Source organism: Synchiropus splendidus, chromosome 3 (genome assembly GCF_027744825.2).
Source record: "Synchiropus splendidus isolate RoL2022-P1 chromosome 3, RoL_Sspl_1.0, whole genome shotgun sequence".
NCBI lineage: Eukaryota > Metazoa > Chordata > Actinopteri > Syngnathiformes > Callionymidae > Synchiropus > Synchiropus splendidus.
The window spans coordinates 30,032,151-30,054,493 of NC_071336.1; the positions used below are offsets into that span (position 1 = coordinate 30,032,151).

The 22,343-nt window shown below is 41.9% G+C and overlaps 2 protein-coding genes across 3 annotated transcripts in view; one reads left to right on the forward strand and one right to left on the reverse strand.

The window, feature by feature from the left end:
• The window catches only part of palmdb (palmdelphin b), a 33,169-nt gene extending 18,470 nt beyond the window's left edge, over nucleotides 1-14,699 (reverse strand). For both annotated transcript variants that reach the window (XM_053860563.1, XM_053860565.1), the window contains exons 1-5: nucleotides 14,582-14,699; nucleotides 6,862-6,912; nucleotides 3,424-3,504; nucleotides 1,944-2,074; nucleotides 27-141 (exon numbers count right to left, since the gene is read on the reverse strand). In XM_053860563.1, coding sequence (XP_053716538.1) covers nucleotides 27-141; nucleotides 1,944-2,074; nucleotides 3,424-3,504; nucleotides 6,862-6,906 — 372 coding nt within the window. In that variant the 5' untranslated portion in view covers nucleotides 6,907-6,912; nucleotides 14,582-14,699. The remainder of the gene's footprint in view (nucleotides 1-26; nucleotides 142-1,943; nucleotides 2,075-3,423; nucleotides 3,505-6,861; nucleotides 6,913-14,581) is intronic.
• Nucleotides 1-22,343, forward strand: part of LOC128756227 (phospholipid phosphatase-related protein type 5-like) — a 137,688-nt gene that overhangs the window by 11,426 nt on the left and 103,919 nt on the right. The window lies entirely within an intron of this gene.

The window sequence follows — 22,343 nt, forward strand, 5'->3', positions numbered from 1 at the left end:
GGTTGCGATCGCACCCGGTTCCTTACCTTGATGATGTCCTCGTTGGTGCGCTCCACCTCTTTCAGTCGCTTCAGAATCACTTCTTCGTTTGCAGACAGCTGCAGCTCTTCGTTTTCCAGGTCTGAAATCTCTTTTTCTATCCTGGACGGAGGAAGTAAAGCTTAAGTTAGGAGCAACAAACTTACGTTCAGTGTTCTGTAAAACCCTGTTTATGGCTTGGGATGGAAGCTCTTCGTGTCAGTTGGTCACTGCAGATCATTTTTAAAAAAACTGTGGACACAAACAATAAATCTGTATAAAGAATAAACCAGAATATACTGATACACAAACTGACCTGCTGCGTATTTGAAGCTCTTCAGCCGGTGAAACTAGTGAGATTTGAGTTCTGTTCTCTACTGCCCCCCTCAGGAATCCCTCGCTACTGTATGTATGTGTCTCATTAAAGTGAGCGATGGAGGTCATGTCGATGTATCTCACACAGAGCTGTAAATTATCTGGTCGACCTCCGGTCTGTCACTGATGTCATCATTACGCATAATGACGCTGTAATAATAGAATATTACACCTCATTAGTGATTGACTTGCAGAGTGCGTTTGGTCATTAAGAGCATTTTTAATGGTTTTTAAATGGGGAAAAAGTTGCAACACATCTTCATAACAGTCTTAATGTGAGGGTATATTTACATTTCATTCACTGTATGTAGCGAGGAACTTCCTCCATATTCAGATTTCCGTACACGACTTTAGAAATCAGGTTAATTTCATGTTTTGTTTTCTTACAAGTAAAGTTTTATGTAATTTATGGTTTAGTGGTTCTGTATTGGAATGTCGGGCCAATACTGCATTGATATTTGGATTTCATATGATCATTTAAGTAGTGCAGACAAGAAATCAGTGAAAAAACAGAAATGTAATTTCTGTTGAAGCCACAGAACCCCATTATAAACAAACAAAAACAGATGGTTTAAATACTCATTCAAGTACCTCTGTAGCTGCTTCTTCTGTTCTGCTTCATTTGAACAGTTTTTTTAATTAATTATTTAAATTTTTAATGTGTATTTTAAATGCAATAATGCAGGTTTATTGTGTTTGTTTACTAACATGTCCTGTTTCCTTCTTTTTTTTTTTTTGAGGTTCTGTGTTTGACTTGCCGCACAACTTTTACGACTCGAGAGTTCACCCTATTGTGCACCAGTTAGAAGGCTGGTGTGACTTGTGCTGGCCGTCATGTGACTCAAGTGTGTTAGTAGTTGTAAACTCAATAATCCACCGCTGTGTAATCCTGTTATGTAATCCAGAAAGGCTTACTGTCTGGAGTTTGACACACACTCAAACAAAGACACGCACAATGTGCCTTGACTGAATCAGAAAGTGGCTCAGCACTGAGGTTTAGCATCGTCCAACCTCCCGAGCTGGTCGCAGGGGCCACATGGTTCGGAGGGCAGGACTTATTTATTTCTTATTTGTCAGCATATTTTGTTGTTTTTCGTGGGTGCAACCCTCCTACTCATCTTTTCAACTATTCAAATTGACAATTGATAGGGAGCCCAAGGTCATCTCTCCTCCTGGTTCTGGGTCGGACCTGTGGTTTCCTCCCTCTCATTTTTCATCTGTCTGAGCAAACACACAAACTTTCTGAGCAGTCACCTGTGTGTCATTGTCGGCTGTGAGCGCAGTAGGTGGCGCTCCCACATGAACAATGATGCAAGGTTTGGCTGAAAAGCTAGTTCAACTCCAAAGATTTTGGAACAGAGAGTGCCATCTAGTGGGCTCTGAAAACGAGACACTGTTTTACGAAGCCTCGTGAGATCATGACAGTGAAGAGGTGAGAGGGAAAAAAACAGCGCCTAAAAAGCATTTGTTGAAGGGAGGAGCTGGAGAACATGAACCAAAGCAGCCTCCGCGAACCTGGCGAGGAGCCTGGTGCCGGTGCATCTGGTTACCTGAGGATGTTGCTCTGCAGCTGGTCGCTCTGCTGCTGCTCGTCCAGCGCCTGCTGCTTCATCGCCTCCAGCTCTTCCTCCGTCTGCTGACTCAGTCCGTCCATCAGCCATTGCTCCCTCAGAGCTTTCTTCTGTCAGTCCAACACACAGCGTTAGCATGTTCCAGTCATCATTTCCCAGAAGTGTAGAGCCCAGCTTTTAGTCTTTTGACAGCAGCTTGTTTTAGAACCACATTCAGCGGGCGCAAGATGGAGGCTTCGAAACTGATCATGAGATCATCTCTGCCCCTCAGTACATGAAGTGAACCAGATTCATGTCTTCGCTAAGTCAGTAGAGTCCCTGAGAAGCGTTTAATAAACACAGCGCCCAGGAAAATGCTGAGTCGGCAGCTTTCCCTTCACCACTACTGTGTCTTTCTGTTTTGACAGGATGCGCAGAGTCCACCATTAAGGGACTGAAGAAACTGAGGTTACTGTTTAGGTCAACAACTTAAAGGAATAGAAAAAAGCCACTATGTTTTTACTTACTTGAGGTATCGATCATATATTTGGATCCTATACAGTTTGTTCTCTTCCGGACCTAAGGTTGGTCAATCTGTCATCCAAATCCAAATGTACAGATCCTCATGTTTAAACATCACGATTTAGGGATAACCTGTCCATGTCTCCATGCCTCCAGATGGCCCATGTGAGGATCTTCTTAACACAATTTGAGACATCAAAACATAGATGGCTTTCTTCAGCTCAGCCAGAACTGAACAGAGGATTTCACTATCACTCCAGGGGGCTCAGAAAAAGAAACTACTTTCTAAACAAAGTCCTTCCAAACTAGTCAAAAACCCTGGAGTAATATTTGAGCACCACATCAAAACCACGACCCAACCAGGCTTCTTCGATCTGAGGAACATTTCTAGAGTCAGATTGTGTCTCCTGTCTCATCAGTTCTAGAAATGAAGTGCATTCTAGAAGTGCATCACTTCTCTTTTCTGATGTCCCAGAGAAAAACATTTGTCACGGCCAACTCCTCTGTAGGATACAATTCTCTTGATGGTCTGGCTAGGTTTCACCATGCCCACCTTCTCACCTGCTCTGGTCCTCACATAGGCGTCTCTGAATCGCTCCCCAGGTGTAAAACAAAAGCCTCTGTGAGTTTGTTCTCATAACTTTAAGCAGCTCAGAAAGAAAGAAGGCTGGTAGTATATACACTTCACTGAGCTGAGGTTGAGTCACAGGGGCAGCAGCCAAAGTTAAGAGGCCCAGACCCCACTGTTGCCCTGAACACCCCACTTTGGAGGCGCCCAGAAGACAAGACACTAGGTCAACCGATGTAACATAACAACCCCGCCCCATTATTATGACAAAAATATTACTGAAGAAACTGTGTCAGCAAGGGCTTAGGTCAGGATATGGCCCCTGAAAGGTTTAATCTATATTTCCGTCTTAACTTTCATGAGTAACTGGTGCTTTACAAACTCACTCACCTTAATATACTGCAGTTTCAGCTTCTCCTCTTCAATTTCCCGCCTCTTCTTGGCGATGTCTTCCCGGATTTTCCTCTTGTCCTACAATGACGAGACATTTCACTGCACGGAAACTATTCCACCTGTTGTCTTCTTTGCTGACGCTTCAACCTTGACCCGACAGCTGGACCCACACGGACGGAAATAAACCCGCCGCTGCTGGCATGACCTCATCCACTCGCCAGCCTTTGTTTCTCAAGTCAGTGTGGGAAGTTAATTGTAAAGTATATTTAGCGGCCGAGTCAGCGAAAGGGGACCCTGATGTTGACTTGAACTGGCCTTTACAGTCGGGACTGCAGTTGACTGGACTGTAAATACCACGGGAAGAACAAACGGTATATTTGGTCGGAGGTTGATCTGATGGACTGCAACATCACACACTTTTCCAGACTCAAAGAGAGATCACCACTGACCTCTGTCTAGTCAGAACACGGATCACTCCCAATTGTAAAACCAGTTAAGCAACTAGGGATGCGTGTTCACCTGAAGAAAAACAAAACAAACCTTTTTTTTAATTTAATTTATTTGTATTTTATTTTATTTATCTATTTATTTGTATTTATTTATTTATGTATATTTATATATCTGTTGAGTAATTTACTTTATAACAGTATTTTTAACCATTTTTTTCATCTGTTATTTGTGTTGTTTTTCTACCTTGTGACTAGTATTTTTCCTGAATTGGCAAGATATTTTGAAAACCCATGAGAACCTCTAACCCCCTGAGGTTTTGCCCTGCAAATCCTTTAGAGGAAAGACACATTCTGAAAAAAACCCTGAAAATCAGAAAAAAATAAAATTGAAAAACAAAGTATAAGAACAAATAGCTTCTAAAAACAGAAAATAATACCACAAAGAACTAAACAACAGATCCATTTCTCAGATAAAACTAAATAATTACACAATACGCTTCTATCAGCAGCTGGTTTTCTTTGCACTGTACAAGCAGCTGAAATTCAACTCAGTTTCTCAGAATCTGAGTCCAGATGACTGGTTTCACTGTCTGTGACTCACGTATGAAATGAAGATAAAATCATATTTAAGTTAAGTAGGTTGGAATTTGAGCCATTTCAATACAATCTAACAGACAACAAAAGCACTGAGACAGTGCAGACCGCCAGATCACATCAATTCTGCGCGTCTACGAGACCTACTTTGATCAATCACGTTTTACTGTAACACTGTTTCATAAAGTTGCACGACAACTTTAACTTAAATTGACATTGACTGGAGAGAGCGCATTGCTGCAAACTTCATCTCCACTTTTCGACGTAAGCATGCAGCAGAGGACAGATCTATAAGAAGATCTGAGGACTGGAGGAGCACTTTCAATAAACTAGTCCCTGTAAAAAGTATGTTGGAAACTGCATGTTTTGCAGTGACGTTGTCCAGTGCTGGACACCTCCACACGCCTCACTTTCTTCAGTTCCTTCACAATGAATCCAACTGAAGGCACCATAAATGGAATTATCATTGAAATCCATCCATAACTTTATTTATTTTGCGACTGACAGGCTGTATGCTGATGATCACATGACGTAATAATTACATAAAGAACAAGTTGGTTTTGGGAAGAAAAGCTTTGCTTTGTTGAGATAAACAACTGCTATTTTAAGGGAGTGTGAGAGGTAACACCTCCACCCGCCTGCTGTAAGATGTCATCTGCTGCATGTCAGGAGAGCAACGCCGACATCGAAAGACTCTGGAACATCAATCTGAGTTCATTAAAAGTGATGTTGAGCGGAAATGAGAATCCTCCTGCGCTCGGTCGGATACTGGAATCTGAGCACTGTTGACTGCCGTTGGCTCTTTGTGTCTCCGAGGAGATTGTTATTTCACGACAGCCAAGTTTGTTTAGGAAGCTGCAGCTTCTGTGCGTTCCTGGTGTCACTTGCGCGGTTTCTCTGTCGGGGATATCACTCGAGTTATGGAAGGGTGTCAATGATATTTTCACCGAATGTTCATCGCGGCACAAGGAGCAGATGATCACGTGTTAGTGGCGTGCTTGGAGCGTCGTCTGGATCCTGGAGGGTTTAGAGGGATTTGTTACGGACTCATGCGCCATGCTCCGTTCAGACTAGCAAAAAACGCACAGGGAATCAGAAAAAACAATACGGTACAATGTGGTGATAAATGGGATTTGTATCCCTTGATGATGTTGTTAGATTATCAAAATTTCCAGACTATAAGCCGCTCCTTTTTTCTCGTGGTCTGAGCCCTGCAGCTTATACAGCGACGCAGCTAATATTTGGATTTCTACAGGGTAAATAGCGTCATGCTGTCAAAATACTGAGCCATGCCACATCTTTTATTTACATGAAAGCACTCAAAATGCCTTGTTTTTGCCCGCGTGTCCACAGCTCCACCAACAGAGTGGATCTCCTGGAGGATTGAAGACGAGAAACAGCTGTGTGAGACCAGCTGTGGTGTCAGAACTTCAGACACGCCGGCAAAAACTGCACATTTTGAGCACTTTTAATGTCAAGGAAAGATGGGAGACGTTCATGATTCCAGTTCAGAACTTTGCCCAGTTTGTCATGCATTTTTTTGCCAAGTGCACCACTGACCTTTCTACGGTGCAGACAGCACCACTGCACCCGCGGCTTATAGACCAGTGCGACTTATGTAGGAACAATATCTATTTTCCTTCCGGTGCACTCTATAGTCCGGGATTCACGGTACTCAACCCATGACAACTCATGAGCAGGCAACTGACAACGTGGCAATGTGAATTGAGGTCTAGTTAGTGGCTGGGATTTGCCCCGACAACACAATTGTTGACTCAAGAGAGTTGAGCTATTGATTTGATTGCATACTGTGCCTTATAAACAATGTGAAATAACTTCCCAGGCAGAAGGAGGAGCTCTCTAAGTTTTAAGCGAGATTTTTTTCCTTTTCACAGAGTGATGTGTCTTACTTCCATTGCTTTTGAAACAATCTTTCCTCAGTGATCTACCCACCTCATTTTTTATTTTTTTTTCCTCGGCTTTTATGGAAGGTCTTTTCCAAGACAAGCTTCCTGACCTGGCTCTGTGATCCAACCATTCAAACACTGCTGGCTAGATTGCACCTCAGACTGTAGGAGTTTAAATTGCTCCTCCTGGATGCGCCTGCTACATTGTGCACGTCTCCTCCTGACCCCTCACCTTCCCTCTTTCAAGACCGTGAGTCGATAGTTATGCAGGAAGAACTTGACTGAGAAGTAACTCTCTGTGGTGAAGCCCTTGAGCATCTTCTCAGCGATTCTGTCTCATGCAGACAGAGAAGTTCTCCTTCAACACTTCCTGGAAAAGTAACCTGCAGCCTAAGCTGCTGACATCACAACGCCCACACCGTTATTTTTACCAGCAGCTACATCCGTGGATGAGTTTGCTCCACTGATGTGAAATGAGATCTCACCGTAATGGCCTGGAGTCGCTCCTTCAGCAGGTCGGCTTCCTCCATGACGGCCTGCCGGGACAGAAAAGAAGGGACGGATGAGCACTTGAACACGTGACCCCAGCCATTTGCCACGCAGACTCAACCAAACCCACCGCACAGGTCGTTCAGGCAAGAGTTTTCAGCTTCAGAACAGGTGTTCATGGTTAGCTCAGTCAACCAAAGCTGCTCCGTGTGGAGCTCCTGCTGCACGAGGGTATAAACGCCCCGTCAGTGGCTCACCGATTCACCATGGCAACCGCAGCCGAGTCATGCAGATTAACAGCCACATATTTAGATGAAATAGACGAAATAGATGTGTCGCTGACTGATGATGATGAAATATGATGGATGTAGTTGTGGTGGTATTTGAACAGAGCTTCCCCTCACTTCCAGGAACAGTCTGGTCGGGTTGGGAAAAGTAACAATGGGATTTTTACAAACTGGCCGCTGGTGGGAGGTGTGGTGGGAATCGACCGGAACACCACTGAAAGTGGAGGCTGGATCATGTGTGCTAACAAATATTGTGTTTTCATGTTGAGCAACTGTAATTTTGGGGTGTAGAAGGACAAGAGTTGCGACTGGGAAATGGTGGAAGGTAGGATCCTCACAGTCGGGCGTGAAGCATCGATGCATATGAAACGCTGTTTGACAGAGACCAAGTGTGTTGGTGACATGTGGGTGAAATATACTGTATTTCAATTACACGTTTTTTTGATTGTTTGTTTTTCCCCTACTAATTTTTAAAAACAAACTTTAAAAAGATAGGTGGGGCAAAAAAGATCTTTATTTAGTGTTGTTCTTATTATTATTATAGTATTATTGTCTTATTTATGGTGGTTTAATGGTTTACTTCTAAACCACCATAAAGGCTGAAGTCACTATTTTGAAAAAAAAAAAAAAGTGAATGTGATAACAATATTGGTTGAAATAATAATAAGAAGAAGACGTTTTGTGGTTTAAAATTAAATAAAATATAAAATGGAAATTAAAATTGTGTTTTTTCCTTTTCAAAATGAAATTAAATATTTCCATCATATATTCACATTTAAAAACAAGAATTATAATAATAAAATTATAGTAAGATAATAACAAGAATTATTAATTTATTAATATATAATACTGATTAATAATTAATAATAATGATTGTTACTAATGTGTTTTTTTATATATAAAAAAAATAACTGTCAGTTTGTCGGATTTATCTTTCCATAAAAATCTAATCTGAAGTGACTAGCTGCATGAGCTGCTTCTGTCATGTAGATTATATTACAAAGCCTTTACTTTTTTTTTTGGACCTCAGCAAACATGAAAGACATTAAAGACTAGACATTAAAGATGTACATGAAGTACTGCAACCGTGGACATGAAGCAGCCACACATTGAACAATTACACAACTGAAAAAATAAATTAGATTTATTAGTCTGACGGTGGGGAAAGTCAGTGAACAATGAAGCAAATGGTATTATGACAAAACACTACCACTACTCCTAAATAAATACTGAGCGCAGAAGAGTTTTCTGCAGTATCTGGTGAGACCAAGAGCTAATGAGCTCATGGCACCTGATAATCTGTGTGTGACGCCCAACTCTGTCCTCCAAGGGTCCGGCTGCTGCAGGTTTTTGATCCAACCAGGCCACTTCCAACACTGTACGTTGGAAGTGGCAGCTCAAACTGGCATGAATATTGAAGTATTATCCCTCTGCATTGAACAGAACCAGAGAACATGAAGACCATCTTGTTGTCCACGCTGCTTCACCGACAACAAACTCAGCTGAGTCTCAGTAGCCCACGTGACGCTGGGCTGAGTATTTTTGGCAGGAATCTAGTGAACGTGGGAGGAAGGGACAAAAGCCTGCCGTGTTTGTTCATGAACAAAAGGAAAATGACCCTCGGTCCGGTTACATTTCGTCCCGCGAACAATGGAGCTCAGAGGGAAAACAGCCAGTTAAGGACATTAGCTCCATCGATGATGGTCCACCGGCGGCGGAAATGCTGGAGATTGTGTAAGTGTGGAGGGTGAAGCCAGGGATCCCACACAGCTGCACTGTGAAATGCACCGGGGAAACTCCAGGTTCAGCTAGGAAGGAGAACTGATGATGATGTGGACCCTCACTCAGGCCGGACACACCGTTCGCCGCTATAAGGGCGGAAATGTTGAATACAGTCAGGGCTGGTTCATGGCAACTACGAGGTGAGATTCAGCTTGTGAGTGATGGCGCTATAGAGTCGAAGCTACTCCAAGGTCTCAGAAAATGGTCTCCACGGAGGGTCCAACATTTCTTTGTCATCGCTCACCAGAAGCTACAATCCTGTGAGCTGCTACATGCCACTGTGGTGCCATTGTTACTGAGAGGAGACTGGAAGATCTTGGAGGAGCGTTGCTGTGTAGTGACTCGCGACAGTGATTTCAGTGTGGGTGAAACTCAAGTGTGGTGTGTGAAGAGCCTTGCTAAAGGGCAGGAGGAAGCAGGGGAAGGTCACGCCTCTGGTGAACGTGTCCACCTGTTGACACCCTGCTGGTCTGATCCATCACACTGAAAATAGCTCCTCCGCTTCACATGTGAGCGCGAGAGAGTCTGCGTGTGCATTCGGAGCAGGTGACGCGTCAAAACCAACACCTGTCAATCATGCTGGATCCACCATGTGACTCCAGTTTACAGAGCCAGGGTGAGGTTTCACTCACGCCAAGTCTTGTAAAGGGACGCTGTCTGAGGTGTGAGTGTTCACAACCTCTGTAGCTCTTCCTTCACAAAGCAATGCAAACAAATACAGTCAGTAGTAAAGAATATTGTTGGAACTGCAGGGTCAAGTACATATATATATATATATATATATATATATATATATATATATATATAACATATATATATATGTTTTTTCTGTGTTGTATGGGGAGCAAACTATTTATTTATAATTATATAAAAGCAGGATTATATAAAATATATATTGAAACAAAAAGATATAAGATATAAGATATTTTGGTTTAAACCACCAAAAATGCTTGAGTCATTATTTAGATTTTTTTCCCCATGTAATTTTAATGAATGTAAGAACAAGAATAAGAATAAGAATAACAACAATAATTATAATAATTGTTCGGTGGTTTCGAACTAAAAGGAATATGACATGGAAATTTACATTTAGATTTTATTTCCATTTCAAAATTCGTTTTTATGCTTAATTCAATTAATTTTTCCTCTGTACAAAATGTAAAAGAGTATATATTGTGATAAGAATTATAATAATACAAATTCTATGAAGAAAATAATAAGAACCATAATATAAGTGTTGATTTTGTTGTGCATTTTTGTTGTATTTATGCATAAATAAATAAACTGTATAGTATGTCAGTTTGAAAGATTTATCTTTCCATGAATTTAAAATGTTTATTTACAACATAATAATAATAATAATAAGAAAAAAATTGGTTTACGACTATAAAACGTTAAAACTCATTATTGCTTGCGACACAGCACTTGAATGAAATGCATGAAATGACAAGTGTTGAGTCGTCTTTCAGGGAACAGATATTATCTATTAACTAGATCTCTGTGGAGGGATTCAAAATCCTCATCTAAATGATGAGCACAGACAGCAGGGAAGACAACTTTGGCAGAACAGAACTGGTTTGTGTTGTTGCTAGTCAGACAAATAAGATTTTCAAATCCTGTCTGTGCAGAATCAGAATCAGAATCAAATTTATTGTCATGGTGTCTGGAACGATTGTGCATCAGCCGCCGGATGTGAAGCGATGCTGGTTCCAGACTGTAAATAGAAGCAAGTGAGAGCGGAGCTTGTTTTCACTGTCAACCCCGACCAACTGGCTCCTCACGATTTCGTCAATGAGCAGACGCGGGGGTCATGTGAGGTCAAGCCGTTCAGGAGTCACAAATTGCGTGAAACTGTGGTTGATATTTTGTGCCGTTATCTTGAAACTGTGTGTGCGGAGAGTGAGCCGGTGAAAGTGCATGAATTAGAGAGTGTTGACAGAAGCGTTGACTGGCTGTGACTTAACACCCAGCCGGTGCTTTACCCGTCTCTCGGGAGAACATCTCTTGGCAACCGCTTCCTAACGTAGCAGCAGATCCTTGGACAGGCCTCCGTCTGGTGCAGACACTAAATCCTAATCTCAGTCCATGTGATGACCAACATGTATCTGCTTGCTTGAATCACCGATCTAGTGGGGACCAGTTTTCTAGCTCAGCTCTTCATGTCTGACTCCACTTTCTCCCAGAAGCCATTGGAGCCGCGGAGCACTGTGCGTGACCTTGCCTGTCGCTGTGGCGCGACCCGAGTGACCGTGCTTCACGTCTGCCCGTCCAGCCAGCTAAACCCTGCCTCGCCTTCTTAATCTGATCTCTGCTGGATTACCAGCGCAAGACCTGGCAGCAGAGTTCCTTCCAAGAGCAGCCAGCTGAAGTTGTCCAGGGCCTCCGGGCTCAAAAACAAAAGTACAAGCTCAGGGTTCGAGATAAAGGCAACACAAATGCGTCTTATTTGTACTGTGACAGACACAGTCAAATGTCCACCCAGACAAATCCTGAATGTTTAGGAGGAAGTCCACTGACCCCTGCCCTCTCTGTGTACACTGACCTCACTCTGCCTCAGACCCCGGCAGACCAGGCCCACTAAAAACTGCATCGTCCAGGATTGAAACAGTCATAAAATACACAAAAAAATGAACCATTATTAGCAAAATATAACTCAATAGAATCGTGCAAAATATGTCTCTGAACTGCTATGAGAAATAGTTAAAATTACATAATTCAATCACTCGTGACAGATAATTTTATCATTTACTCATCAGAAATATTTTTTTGAAGTGTAACAATTTTTGCAAGTAATATTTTACATTATATTTATGATGTACATTTTATTTAACAGTTCAAGTATTCATGTTGAAGGATGAAATCATTCAACATTTTTATTTTTATTTTTATTTTTATTTTTATTTTTATTTTTATTTTTTTGGAGACATGATCACTGATATTTTGAAGTGAAAACCCTAAATGTAGATGCCATTATTGTTATGCTGCTGGAGCAGGGTGGGATACAACGTGAAAACTGAAGTGAACTGAGGCAGAACATTTCTTGACTTATAAAATAATGAAACTAAATCGCTCTTTCTATAATGTGCATTTTCTGAAGGGAATAATGATTAAAAATATATTTGATATAAGTTTATTAACTGTAAGTTACTATACTGATATCCATTTAATACATTTGCTAATTCAAAAACGAATGTAAATTATTGTTTTGCTAACATAAACTACTCTATTACCAAACTTCAATAAATGTCCTGTGAAAGAATAAATTATTGATCGTAAATAATCCAGCTAGTGTGCAGGTGCACAACAGCATTCATGACATATCTGCACGAGCTGTATCCTGATCTGGACTCGTCCAGTTCCCAGTCCACATCACACATTTCACACGTATTTTAAACAGCCAGAAACGAGAGCAACACCAAGGCTCATGCTGGCACCAGTGACTGACAGAACATTTTCACACTGCATTTCAAGTGTCAGAGCAGCACCGCGTCAGTGCTGGCCCTTGAATCTTTAAAGCAGCTCATAGCATCTTTAGGATAAATATTGATGCTCCTGTTCATAGGAAGCAGTGCAGACGGATGATTCCACCAACTTCAAGAACAATATAATGGACTCGGTAATACAGTTTGAGACTGTGATCCTTAAGTAGTTGAAATATAGAGATCTATTGAGGCGTTTCCTGTCACTTCTGTCAGCCATATTTCTCTTCAGCGTTGTATTTTGAGAGATATTACGAGTCATTCGCCAAACAGCTTCATATTCAGTGGATTTTTCTGGTAGAGCTTGATCATGGACGCAACCTTTGACTCTGCTACTGTTTTAAAAGCATCAACCGAAGCCTTGATGTTGTGGGCGGTGGACTATTTTGCAAGATGCAAAACTGACTCAGCACCAGCTAAAGTTCTCGCCTACTTTGTTTGAAGAGGAACTATCCCAGACCCTTCACAAGGATGAAGATGCTGGAGTCTATAGATGCTTATATCTGCAGTAAAACAACTCAATATTTTGTTTTTCTGTCAGTGGACAGCAGGTGATGAGATCAGTCTGGATGGGGCCCTCGAGCCATGGGTTTGACGCCTGTGGTGTCGGGGATCTGACTGAAGATATGTTTGGTATTAAAGGTAAAAATAATTGAAATTCATCAAATAAATCTGAAAAGGTCTGGGGCTCATTTTTCAACCTACTGGAAAGACTCTCCTTTACTTTTATACCAGATTACTTTAAAATTCTAGTTGTTATCCTTATTTTTATTTTTTTTTAATTATTACAGACTGGTGTATTTTTGTTTGTGGTTTAAGTTTTGTTATGTGTCTCCTTTTGTGTGTGTTTTTTTTGTTTTTGTGGGGTTCATTTTGTTATGTTTTGTTTTATTTTAGAGGAGATTTGCATATTGCTCTTGTAGTATTATTGGTTGAAAAAATCTAATAAGATAATAAATAAATGGGGAGAAAAAAGGTAAAAATAATGGAAATTTCCCTCCATGTGACTCAAACTTCCTCTCTTTTGTGACGGTCTTTGTAGTTGTGATGACCACACTTTGCATACCTTATCAAAGATGGCTGTCACAGATTATTAGATTAGGTTAAATGGAAAATTTCTTTCAAATATGGATTATTTTATACTGTCCCATTAACATGAATTGATAAAGCACCTAATAGATTGCATTTTTAATTTCTTTCCAGCACTGTATAGCAAGAAAACCAAAGCAGAAAACACCATTCAGGAGGTTCAGGAGCTCAGCAGCTGGTGGCCCTCTGTGTGGGGCCAAATACAAGAAGCAAATTGAACAAATATATTCGAGAGATTCAATCTGACTTTGCTTGTCTTACATTCATGTGTGAGATTTCAACTGAGTGAAATATGAAGTCCATTCTTTATGTGTCTGGTTCTCATGAGACTTCTGCCTCTGGATCCTTCCTTAGATTGATGGAGGGGGGGCACTAGAGGAAAGGATTTGGTCCTTTCAAGACTGGGTCCTTTGCTAGCGTTCAATTATCGACGAAGAAATGCCTTTACAATAAGCATAAACATGTTTCGTTTCGCAGGAGATTGAGCCGTTCTTTGAAGAGGAAACCAGTCCAAGTACAGAGAGTCAGTCTAAACGGCGTACGGTAGAATCACCAGCTGGCTTCACTCCCCTGTGTGGGGCAACATATGTGGAGCAAACATGAAAAAGAAGCGATACATTTGGGTCAGCTGAGCCGGTCTGGACGCCACACGGCCGTGAGGAATATTCCAGAGGTGAGATCGGATTCTGAGGAAGGTGCGAATGTGACTTCATTCCCCAGAAATGTCACATGTGATGAGTGGGATCTGTGAGGAGGCGTGGAAGGCCAACAGGCTTCCTCAGAGAATTCAGCTGCCCCACTGTAGCACCAGACATGGAAGCCGGCTCCACTAAGCTCCTTCCTGTGTTGCTGTATCAGTGAGTAAAAGTGGCCAACCCCTGCTGGGACGCCGCAAACTGCCGACAGCTTAAAGGAATTAAAAGATTATGGAATCAAAGACCCTCCAGGATCATTTTAGCTGCAACAACAAGTTACCCCTGGACGTCTGACAGATCATAAAGACTGTTATCTAGTCATCCGACGGCCCACCGGGGGTCTCACAACACAAGAGACACAACAGCAGCGACGGCGCTACTTACCAAGTGTGTGTCCGTGAGTGAGGGGCGGCAGAGCGGATGCAGGATTCTCTTACTTTACCAGCGACTGTAGCATTGCTGAGGTTTGGACAGCAAAGTGTGTAGGCAGCGAGCGTCTGAGTAACTGGGAAGACTTCCCCTCCCCTTCTCTCTCCCTCTCTCTCTCTCTGTGCCGCTCTCTCTCCTGGTCTCTCTACCAATCCTGACAAGTGTGTCACTGATCCCGTCCATGTGCCTTAAATACCGCGGCCAAACAATTGCCCCACAACTGCGCCGTTCAGACCTTTATTTATAGACATGGAATCCAAAATAAGAAGTCATTAGCAGATCATTTGCTCCTCTGTATCAGATTAATGTTTATATTCTGAATTCATTTCCGCTCTTGAGAAGCAGAATTGGTGGCCCTGCCTCTCACCCTGAGTAGCTGGGATAGGCTCCAGCCCTCTGCATATCCCCAAATCGAGGTGCCTTGAAGTTAGCGGCAAGCTTATGAAGCTTCATGAAGTAATGCTCCCTTTTCAGAGCCCACTAGGTGGCACTCTCTGCTCTGAAGTCTTTGGATTTTCATTTCAGTGAAACCTCATGTCATTTTAAAACTGAGAGCGCCACCTTCTGGGATCTGAAAATAAAGGCACTGTTCCATGAAGACTCATAAGCCCAGCACTAGCAGAAGCCAATTCAGAATTCAAACCAACTTTGGGACTCTAACAAGGGCTCAAAACAAATTATGTCAACACAGAAATGGAGACGAAATGAAGTTGGAATGTGAGTTTTGGACTGGTGAGAGTGAGCACTCAGTACTAAGAATGGAGAGCGTTGGGAGGATGATGAAGACCTGCTTCTTTAAGCTTCTTTTTCGGAGAACGGTCTTCCTGTACCTACCTGTACGTACCTTCTGACTGGAAGTCACTTGCTCATGTCATCTCCACATCTAGTTTAGGATTTATCTCACTCTAATAACATGTAGAAACCATCTCCACTGGTTGTTGGATTACTCTGAAAACTCTGGTGTTTCGTTCGGGACCTGGAGTTCATAGCTAATGTTTGCAAACTGGTCTGAAAATATAAAGCTTTGTCGCCGCAGGTGCTCATCCCTGAGAAAAGTGAGGCATGCGGGGCAAGGTGCTACCCCGTCCCTCATTTGGGTGGAGAGTATGTTAAAGATCTTTCAGGGCAAAGGCGATGCCTTATAAGTGCTAAGTGCGAAGTCCGTTAGAGGGCGTCGTATGTACTCGCAGCACTGGAGTTACATCCAGGTAACTAGTATTTTGGACTTTTGTTTGGATTGTCCTCAACATGAAACTCAGTTGTCTGTCACTGATGAGCGATATACATTTCTTAACCCGTATTAGTCTGATCGTTCCAGCTTTGTTGCTGAGAATCACTAACTATAGAAGAGCTATCTCACACGCACATTCATGCATGACCAACAATCCACCTAACAAACAGCTTGTCTTCACCTTTGCTTTCACTTACACTGCAGGAACCATTTTAGTTCCAGAAATAATTTTGCGACTCCTGTTCAGTGACTTTTGCGTCCTATGTTGACTCTATTGACACACATACAGTGTGTTGACGCATAAGCGTGTCAATGGAGTGAAACATTTGCCTTCCACGTGCAAGGGGCGCACACTCTGAATGCATTTTATAGACCAAGTGACACACAGAGCGAAAGTAGCGCCATCCTATGGCAATTCATAACCCCAACCTCTATCTATCCTTTACACGACACACAGCCTACGGCTTCAGGATGTGCCGTTCAATTGAAAGCCCTGTGTCCAGAGGGTGGCAAATTTTGGCAAATTGGTGCTGAAGCTGAAAAAATCCTTCAGTGCAGAGGCAGTTTTTGTGATGAGGACAGCTCACCATCACTCACCACGTTACGGGTAGCCTTCCGTCCCAACTTCAAGAGGTGTGAAACACATTGCAGGACCACCGTAACTGTTTTCATTTGCATTACCAAGTGTTCAGATTTGGGCCTCGTCCTTCCAGTGCACTGCACTTCCATCATCCACCTGAGTGTTAGTCAAAATAAACAGAACTATTCCACAGCCATGACACATAATAGAGCGGGTAAAATGCCAGAATCAGCCTCTAGAGGAGCTGTTTCACTGTGAGCGGCCTGTCGGTTGCTGACTGTCATTACACAATCACGCTGGATTTATGTGAGATCAGCAAAACTGAAATATATCAACTTTTCTTTGCAAGCTGAACAACAGACGCTTTGGAAGCTCAGGGTCAGGGGCCGAACGTTTTACTGGTAATTCTGATTGTGAGCCGAGAGAAAATGCACCACTAAAGCAGTGACAATTCATGAGCTGGAATGTAACATGATCATATGGTGAAGGCTTGATATTCACACATTGTTGCGCACAGTTTTAGAGCACAATGCAATCGTGGCTTCAACGTTCAGCTAAAGAATGAGCGGTTTCAGCAGTTTAAAATAGCTAATTCCTTCCGCACATCATGGACCCCTGAGTGTCTCCGCAGGACTTTCACAGAGAGAGTGAGGTCCAGCTCCAGTCTTTATCGATGTGGCGTTCAAGAGACACTCATGCTGTTTCGTTCATTTCATATTGAGAGAGCGAGAGCTTCGGCAGCTCTGCCAGTAATGTCTAACTAAAGCTTTAACTGGAGAGATGGTTGTTGCCATGGCAACATCATCCAACTCACATTCACTTGGCAGACGGCCGAGTGAGAAGAGATCTCAGTTTATGTCCCAGATAGTACGAGGACGAAGACGTTCTTTAGCTCAGCGAGAAACGTTCCCCTCAGGTTTGACTCTCCCTCACCAGGCGCATACGGAAAGCTGGTGTTTCATGGGAAAATCCGACTTGTCTTTAGCCAGCTGGATTCCACAGAAGCACTGATGGACAAACAGATCTTTTGGCTGGAAACTGGAACATTTGCCTGTTAATGTGACGTAAATGCCAGCTGGTGAAACCTCCGGCTCCCTCCACATTACTGTGGTTCAATTTTAAATGAGAGAATTAAGAAGCATCAAGCTTGGTAAACTGTGTACTGAAACACAGACACGGCCGGGTCCACATCTGAAGGTGATGTGGCAGCGCCAGGAACAGCTTCTTCTTCACCCAGCAGAACCACATCGAGACAATTTCCCAGTGGAGAGTGTCTGTATATGGTTTAAGCTGTTTACAACAACTACTATGAGGAAAAAAAGAAGAAAATCCTCACAATTCAATGTATTATTGACTTTAAAATAATTCACTATTAATTCTAGTTGTACTAATATTTTTATTATCATTATTATTTAAAAGTCAATTTTATTTTATGCCATTTTATTGTTTAATTTTGTACTCCTTTTTGATTTCCGTCTCATTTAATATTTTTCCCCTTTTTTATTTTATATATAATATCATTTTTAATAATTTTGAAAATACTGACGCTTAAATCGATTTTTGTCACAATATTACATACATGGTTATAATTTGTTTATTTTATATGCTGCTTTTTCGAGGTAGGACACATTCTAGGACACATTTTTTATATATTAATCATTCTTCTCACACTGGTCTGGAATAATATTTTTTTCTGAGATTATAGTGCCCATGTTTGAGTCCTCACATATTTATTGACTCTATTAAATATGTTTCTGAATATACATTCATTTTTATCATGGTTTTCATTTTGTCAAATACTTTAAAATGATGATTTATGCCTCTCTTTTCCTCCACTCTCACCTTTCAATGAAAATTAACTGTCTCAAGTGACTGAAGCATGATCTTATTGAATGAGATGCTCATACAAATATTGCTTTGTCCTGTTCTTAATATTAATAAATAATGTAATGATATAGTTGTCAATCATAAATAGAGTATATACATATGCTATTAGATACTTTTGGAACACAAAGTTGAGCTTTAGCCCAGAATAAATGGTCATTATTTGGATGAATATTATGTTATCTGCTTGGAAATAAAATCACGTATACTTAATTTTGATCCAACTTTTTTCAGGGCTTAATGCTGAGTCAAATGTGCTCACTGGGCTTGTGGCTCTGATCAAATCTGTCGCCTCAGATTGCAACAAAAACACAAACAAGTTGGACTGAATCGAACAACAAAGCGCCACGTCCTGCTGCAGCCCATCACAAACGCATGCTGTAAGCCTTTCGTAACACACGGACGCCCACTCACATGCTGTAGTGGGGGGAAGCTGAGCAGCAGCAGATGAATAGGACCATCATTGTTGCACCCTGCTGGGGGAAACAGCATGAATATGAGGGAGATTGAATCCCGTGTGATGAGTTGTCACTGTTTTCCTTATTTACCAGTCGCAGGTTCAATGTTGAGAACCATGAATATGAATCAGGGAGCAGCTCCATGAGTGTCCTCAGCCTCTCTGTTCATCAGCAGAGCATTCATCCGCCCACAGGAGACTCTCGTGTCGTGGCACGAGGATGAAGGATTCTTTCACATGAACACGTCTAGGGAGGACGTTTCTATTGATCAAATCATATTCACAGACTTTCAGCTCACTCTGGGTCATGTTTTCAAATCTCCTATTCAGTCTGTTTCAAAACAGACGGAGTTCTTTTCAAGAGCCAAAGGGCCCTCATCATCATCATCATCATCATCATCATCAGAGACTGTAGCTGAGTTGATGTTACTGAAAGAGACTTTGTAATTTACCCGCATCAAAGACAGGCGGCCGTAACCATGGTGATGGTAGGAGGCCCGACAACGGCTGCGCAGTCTCACAGCCAACAATAACAAGTCACTCATCCCAGCTTTGGTTTCTGACGTTGTCACGTGCATGTCGAGTCGATGGAACATTTTGTGGCGATACGTCATTTCCTGTCTTTTTCCTGCTGACCAAGAAACCTACATACATGAAGCGGTCTGCTGATGGACACGTGAAAACATTAGCAAACAGCGCCTCCTACTGGCAGTAAAGGGGACACCATTTGTCCGAAAGTGAAAGTAGCGAAAGTGGTGGTTTTCGAAGAAGAAAAAACGTAAAATAAGGTCGGTTTGCATGGATAAAGACAGTAAAATTCCCTGCAATTTAGTTTCTCACGATTGATACAAAAAAACCCAAAACAAAACAAAACAGACAAGTTAACAAACAAAGACACCTTTGAATATGTTTTTCTCCCAAATGTATATTAAATTATTCAACCAAACAACAGACAACAACAGAGAGTTTTTTCCCCAAGTTGATTCGTTGCACTTATGTCTCTGTCAATATATATATATATATATATATATATATATATATAGCTGTGAATCACACAAAAAAATGATTCTATTTTATTTTTTTCCAATACGTTTGACAACCAACGAGAAAGACAGACCACCATAATAAGCCATACTTTCTAATTTGACAAAGTGTATAAATAAAGTCCGCAAAAACATTGGTCATTTACATAGAAGCTAAAACAAATTTTCGCCGTTTGCGGCTGTGGAATATGAACTCATGAATTCATCTTCATTACAGCTATTTTTAGACATACATTATGAATTACAGACTTGTTACAAGCTTAGCTCAACAAACTCAAAATGGCTTCCCACATTCACAACATAAATCCGAATCTGTGACTGACTCTGCTTCCGTCAAGTCGGCGGCTACGCTGGCTCCAGCAACTCCCTCTGATGTAGGACACCTTTAAATAATTCCTCAGCCTCTACTTTTCTATGAATGAGACATGTTGCGCTCGTGTGACTGAATGAGTGGTGACAGCAATTTGAATAATTCACCGTTCACTCCAGGAGAGCTCTTCCCACAGGTACCAACGAGCCGACAATTTTACACATTTCCCTCCCAGCGTCGGCTAATGTAAAGTGCGGAGCGCTTCTATTGGTACGACATGATGCGCTCGCGACCACGGCTGAGTCAGAGGATTCCAAAGATGAGTGGCGCGCTGGATGATTCAGTAGATGATCTTTGACTGTTGGCTGACAGCGCGAGAAAAGCTGCTGACTCATCAAGTTTGCGGGACCGTCTCCTGTTCTTCTGTAACATGGCAATAATGTTACGCAGCAGTCAGGCGACTCACTTCGGATGAGATGTATTTGTTACTTCCCTCGCCAAGGAGCTCATCTTTTCAACGCTGTTGACCTCAAAGTTACTTGAAAATTTAAGGATGGAATTGGGTGAAAATTGTGGACTAAGAACAGCTGGTTGAATTGTGTCTGGATCCCTGAAAGATTTTTAAAGGATTCTCTAACACTGGGACATGTTTGTATGGAAGAGTGAAAAAAAACAAAACAATAATTGTCAGAATCCTGACTTTAAAGTGAGAATTCTTAAAGTCAATTATTTTGTTTTTTTCTTCACTGGCCCTAATCCTCTTCCGTATTTTTGGCATTTTGATACAGGATTTTTTTAATTGTAGGATACTTCCTTATTGAGAGATTGTGGTGACATCTGTACACACACAAAAAAAGATCCATCCAGTTGCAGTGGCAGTACAAGTAGCTGAATATTATAGCAGAATTTCAGATGAAGAAACTTTCCTTCCCATTAAAACTAAAGGTCGATGACAAATGATGTGATGACAAATCCTTATCACAGCGCCATCTGCTGTCTTGAAGGTGTAACTTCTCAGAGTGCTTACTGCTGTCAAAAGCCAAGTGCTGGAGTGTGAAACAACACAAACTGATGTCATGTAATTTGTTTCTCATTGCCAGAAAATGTGGCTGAAGGAAGGTGATGAAGGGTATGTGAGGACTGGCTCAGCTTAAGACAAAGAGCTGCGGGTGCTGACAAATCGACCACCATTATACTTGAGTCCAATGAGAACCATGCTCACATAGGAAACCTATTGTCTTCAGGGGGGTCCTGGACGACAAGAGGTTAAATCCATTGCTAACTTGGTGGTCAGTGCTCATCACCTGCGTGACAAAACCAGCAGGCTTTTGATGAATGTGTGAATGTGTGTGTTACTCTACATCGCTCTGACGGCCCTTAGACCACAAGCCAAGCCATCGCTATGATTATTAAAGTCAACTGACTCATACACATCCTGCTAAAAATACACCCGCCAACCCGCCATCACTACAATGTAACTCAGAAAACAGTTACTCCCGAACATTTCCCCTCCCTCAGGCACATGCTTTTTCGGGGGCTGACGCTTAAGTCAGGAAAAAAAGACCGGCATCACAAACATGTTGTTGTTATGGTCACTAAAGCAACCAACCTTAACTCCATTTCAACAGATACATATCCTCCACATGCCTTATTTAGAGCCGTATTTGCATACGACTTGTCAGTGGCCAAGTGGTTTACGTGTATCGCAGTGAAGCCTTATAGGTTGCCAGTTCTATGACGTCCAAATTTTATTTATGGAGATGATGAGAGTAATTTTTTTTTCAAAAGAATCTCAGAATGAGGGGGGAAATGCGGCACTTATATCATTTAAAGAAAACGTGGGAAAAGAGCTGATGCTTTCGCACCACTAGAGCGCCACCCCCCGTGTCCCATCGCGTCAGAACCCTACCTGCCTCCATCACTTGACGTCAGCGTTAAAACATAAATGACTTGAGTTGAGTCATGAAACTGGGCTGAGGGGTTTAAAAAGCTTCCGGATTGAATTCCGCCCCAAAAAATGTTCTCTGCACTTAATGTGTGCAAACGCATCACCGAAGCGCTTCCTCCCTGAGACATGTGTTTTGATTCACATCATGGGTTGTTTCAGTGGTTTCCAGCAGCAAAGATGGCTTCCACAGTCTCTTGAAGCAACAATAAATCTGATTTTGACCTTATCTCTGGTGCTGGGCTTCATATTGAACAGTCATAAATC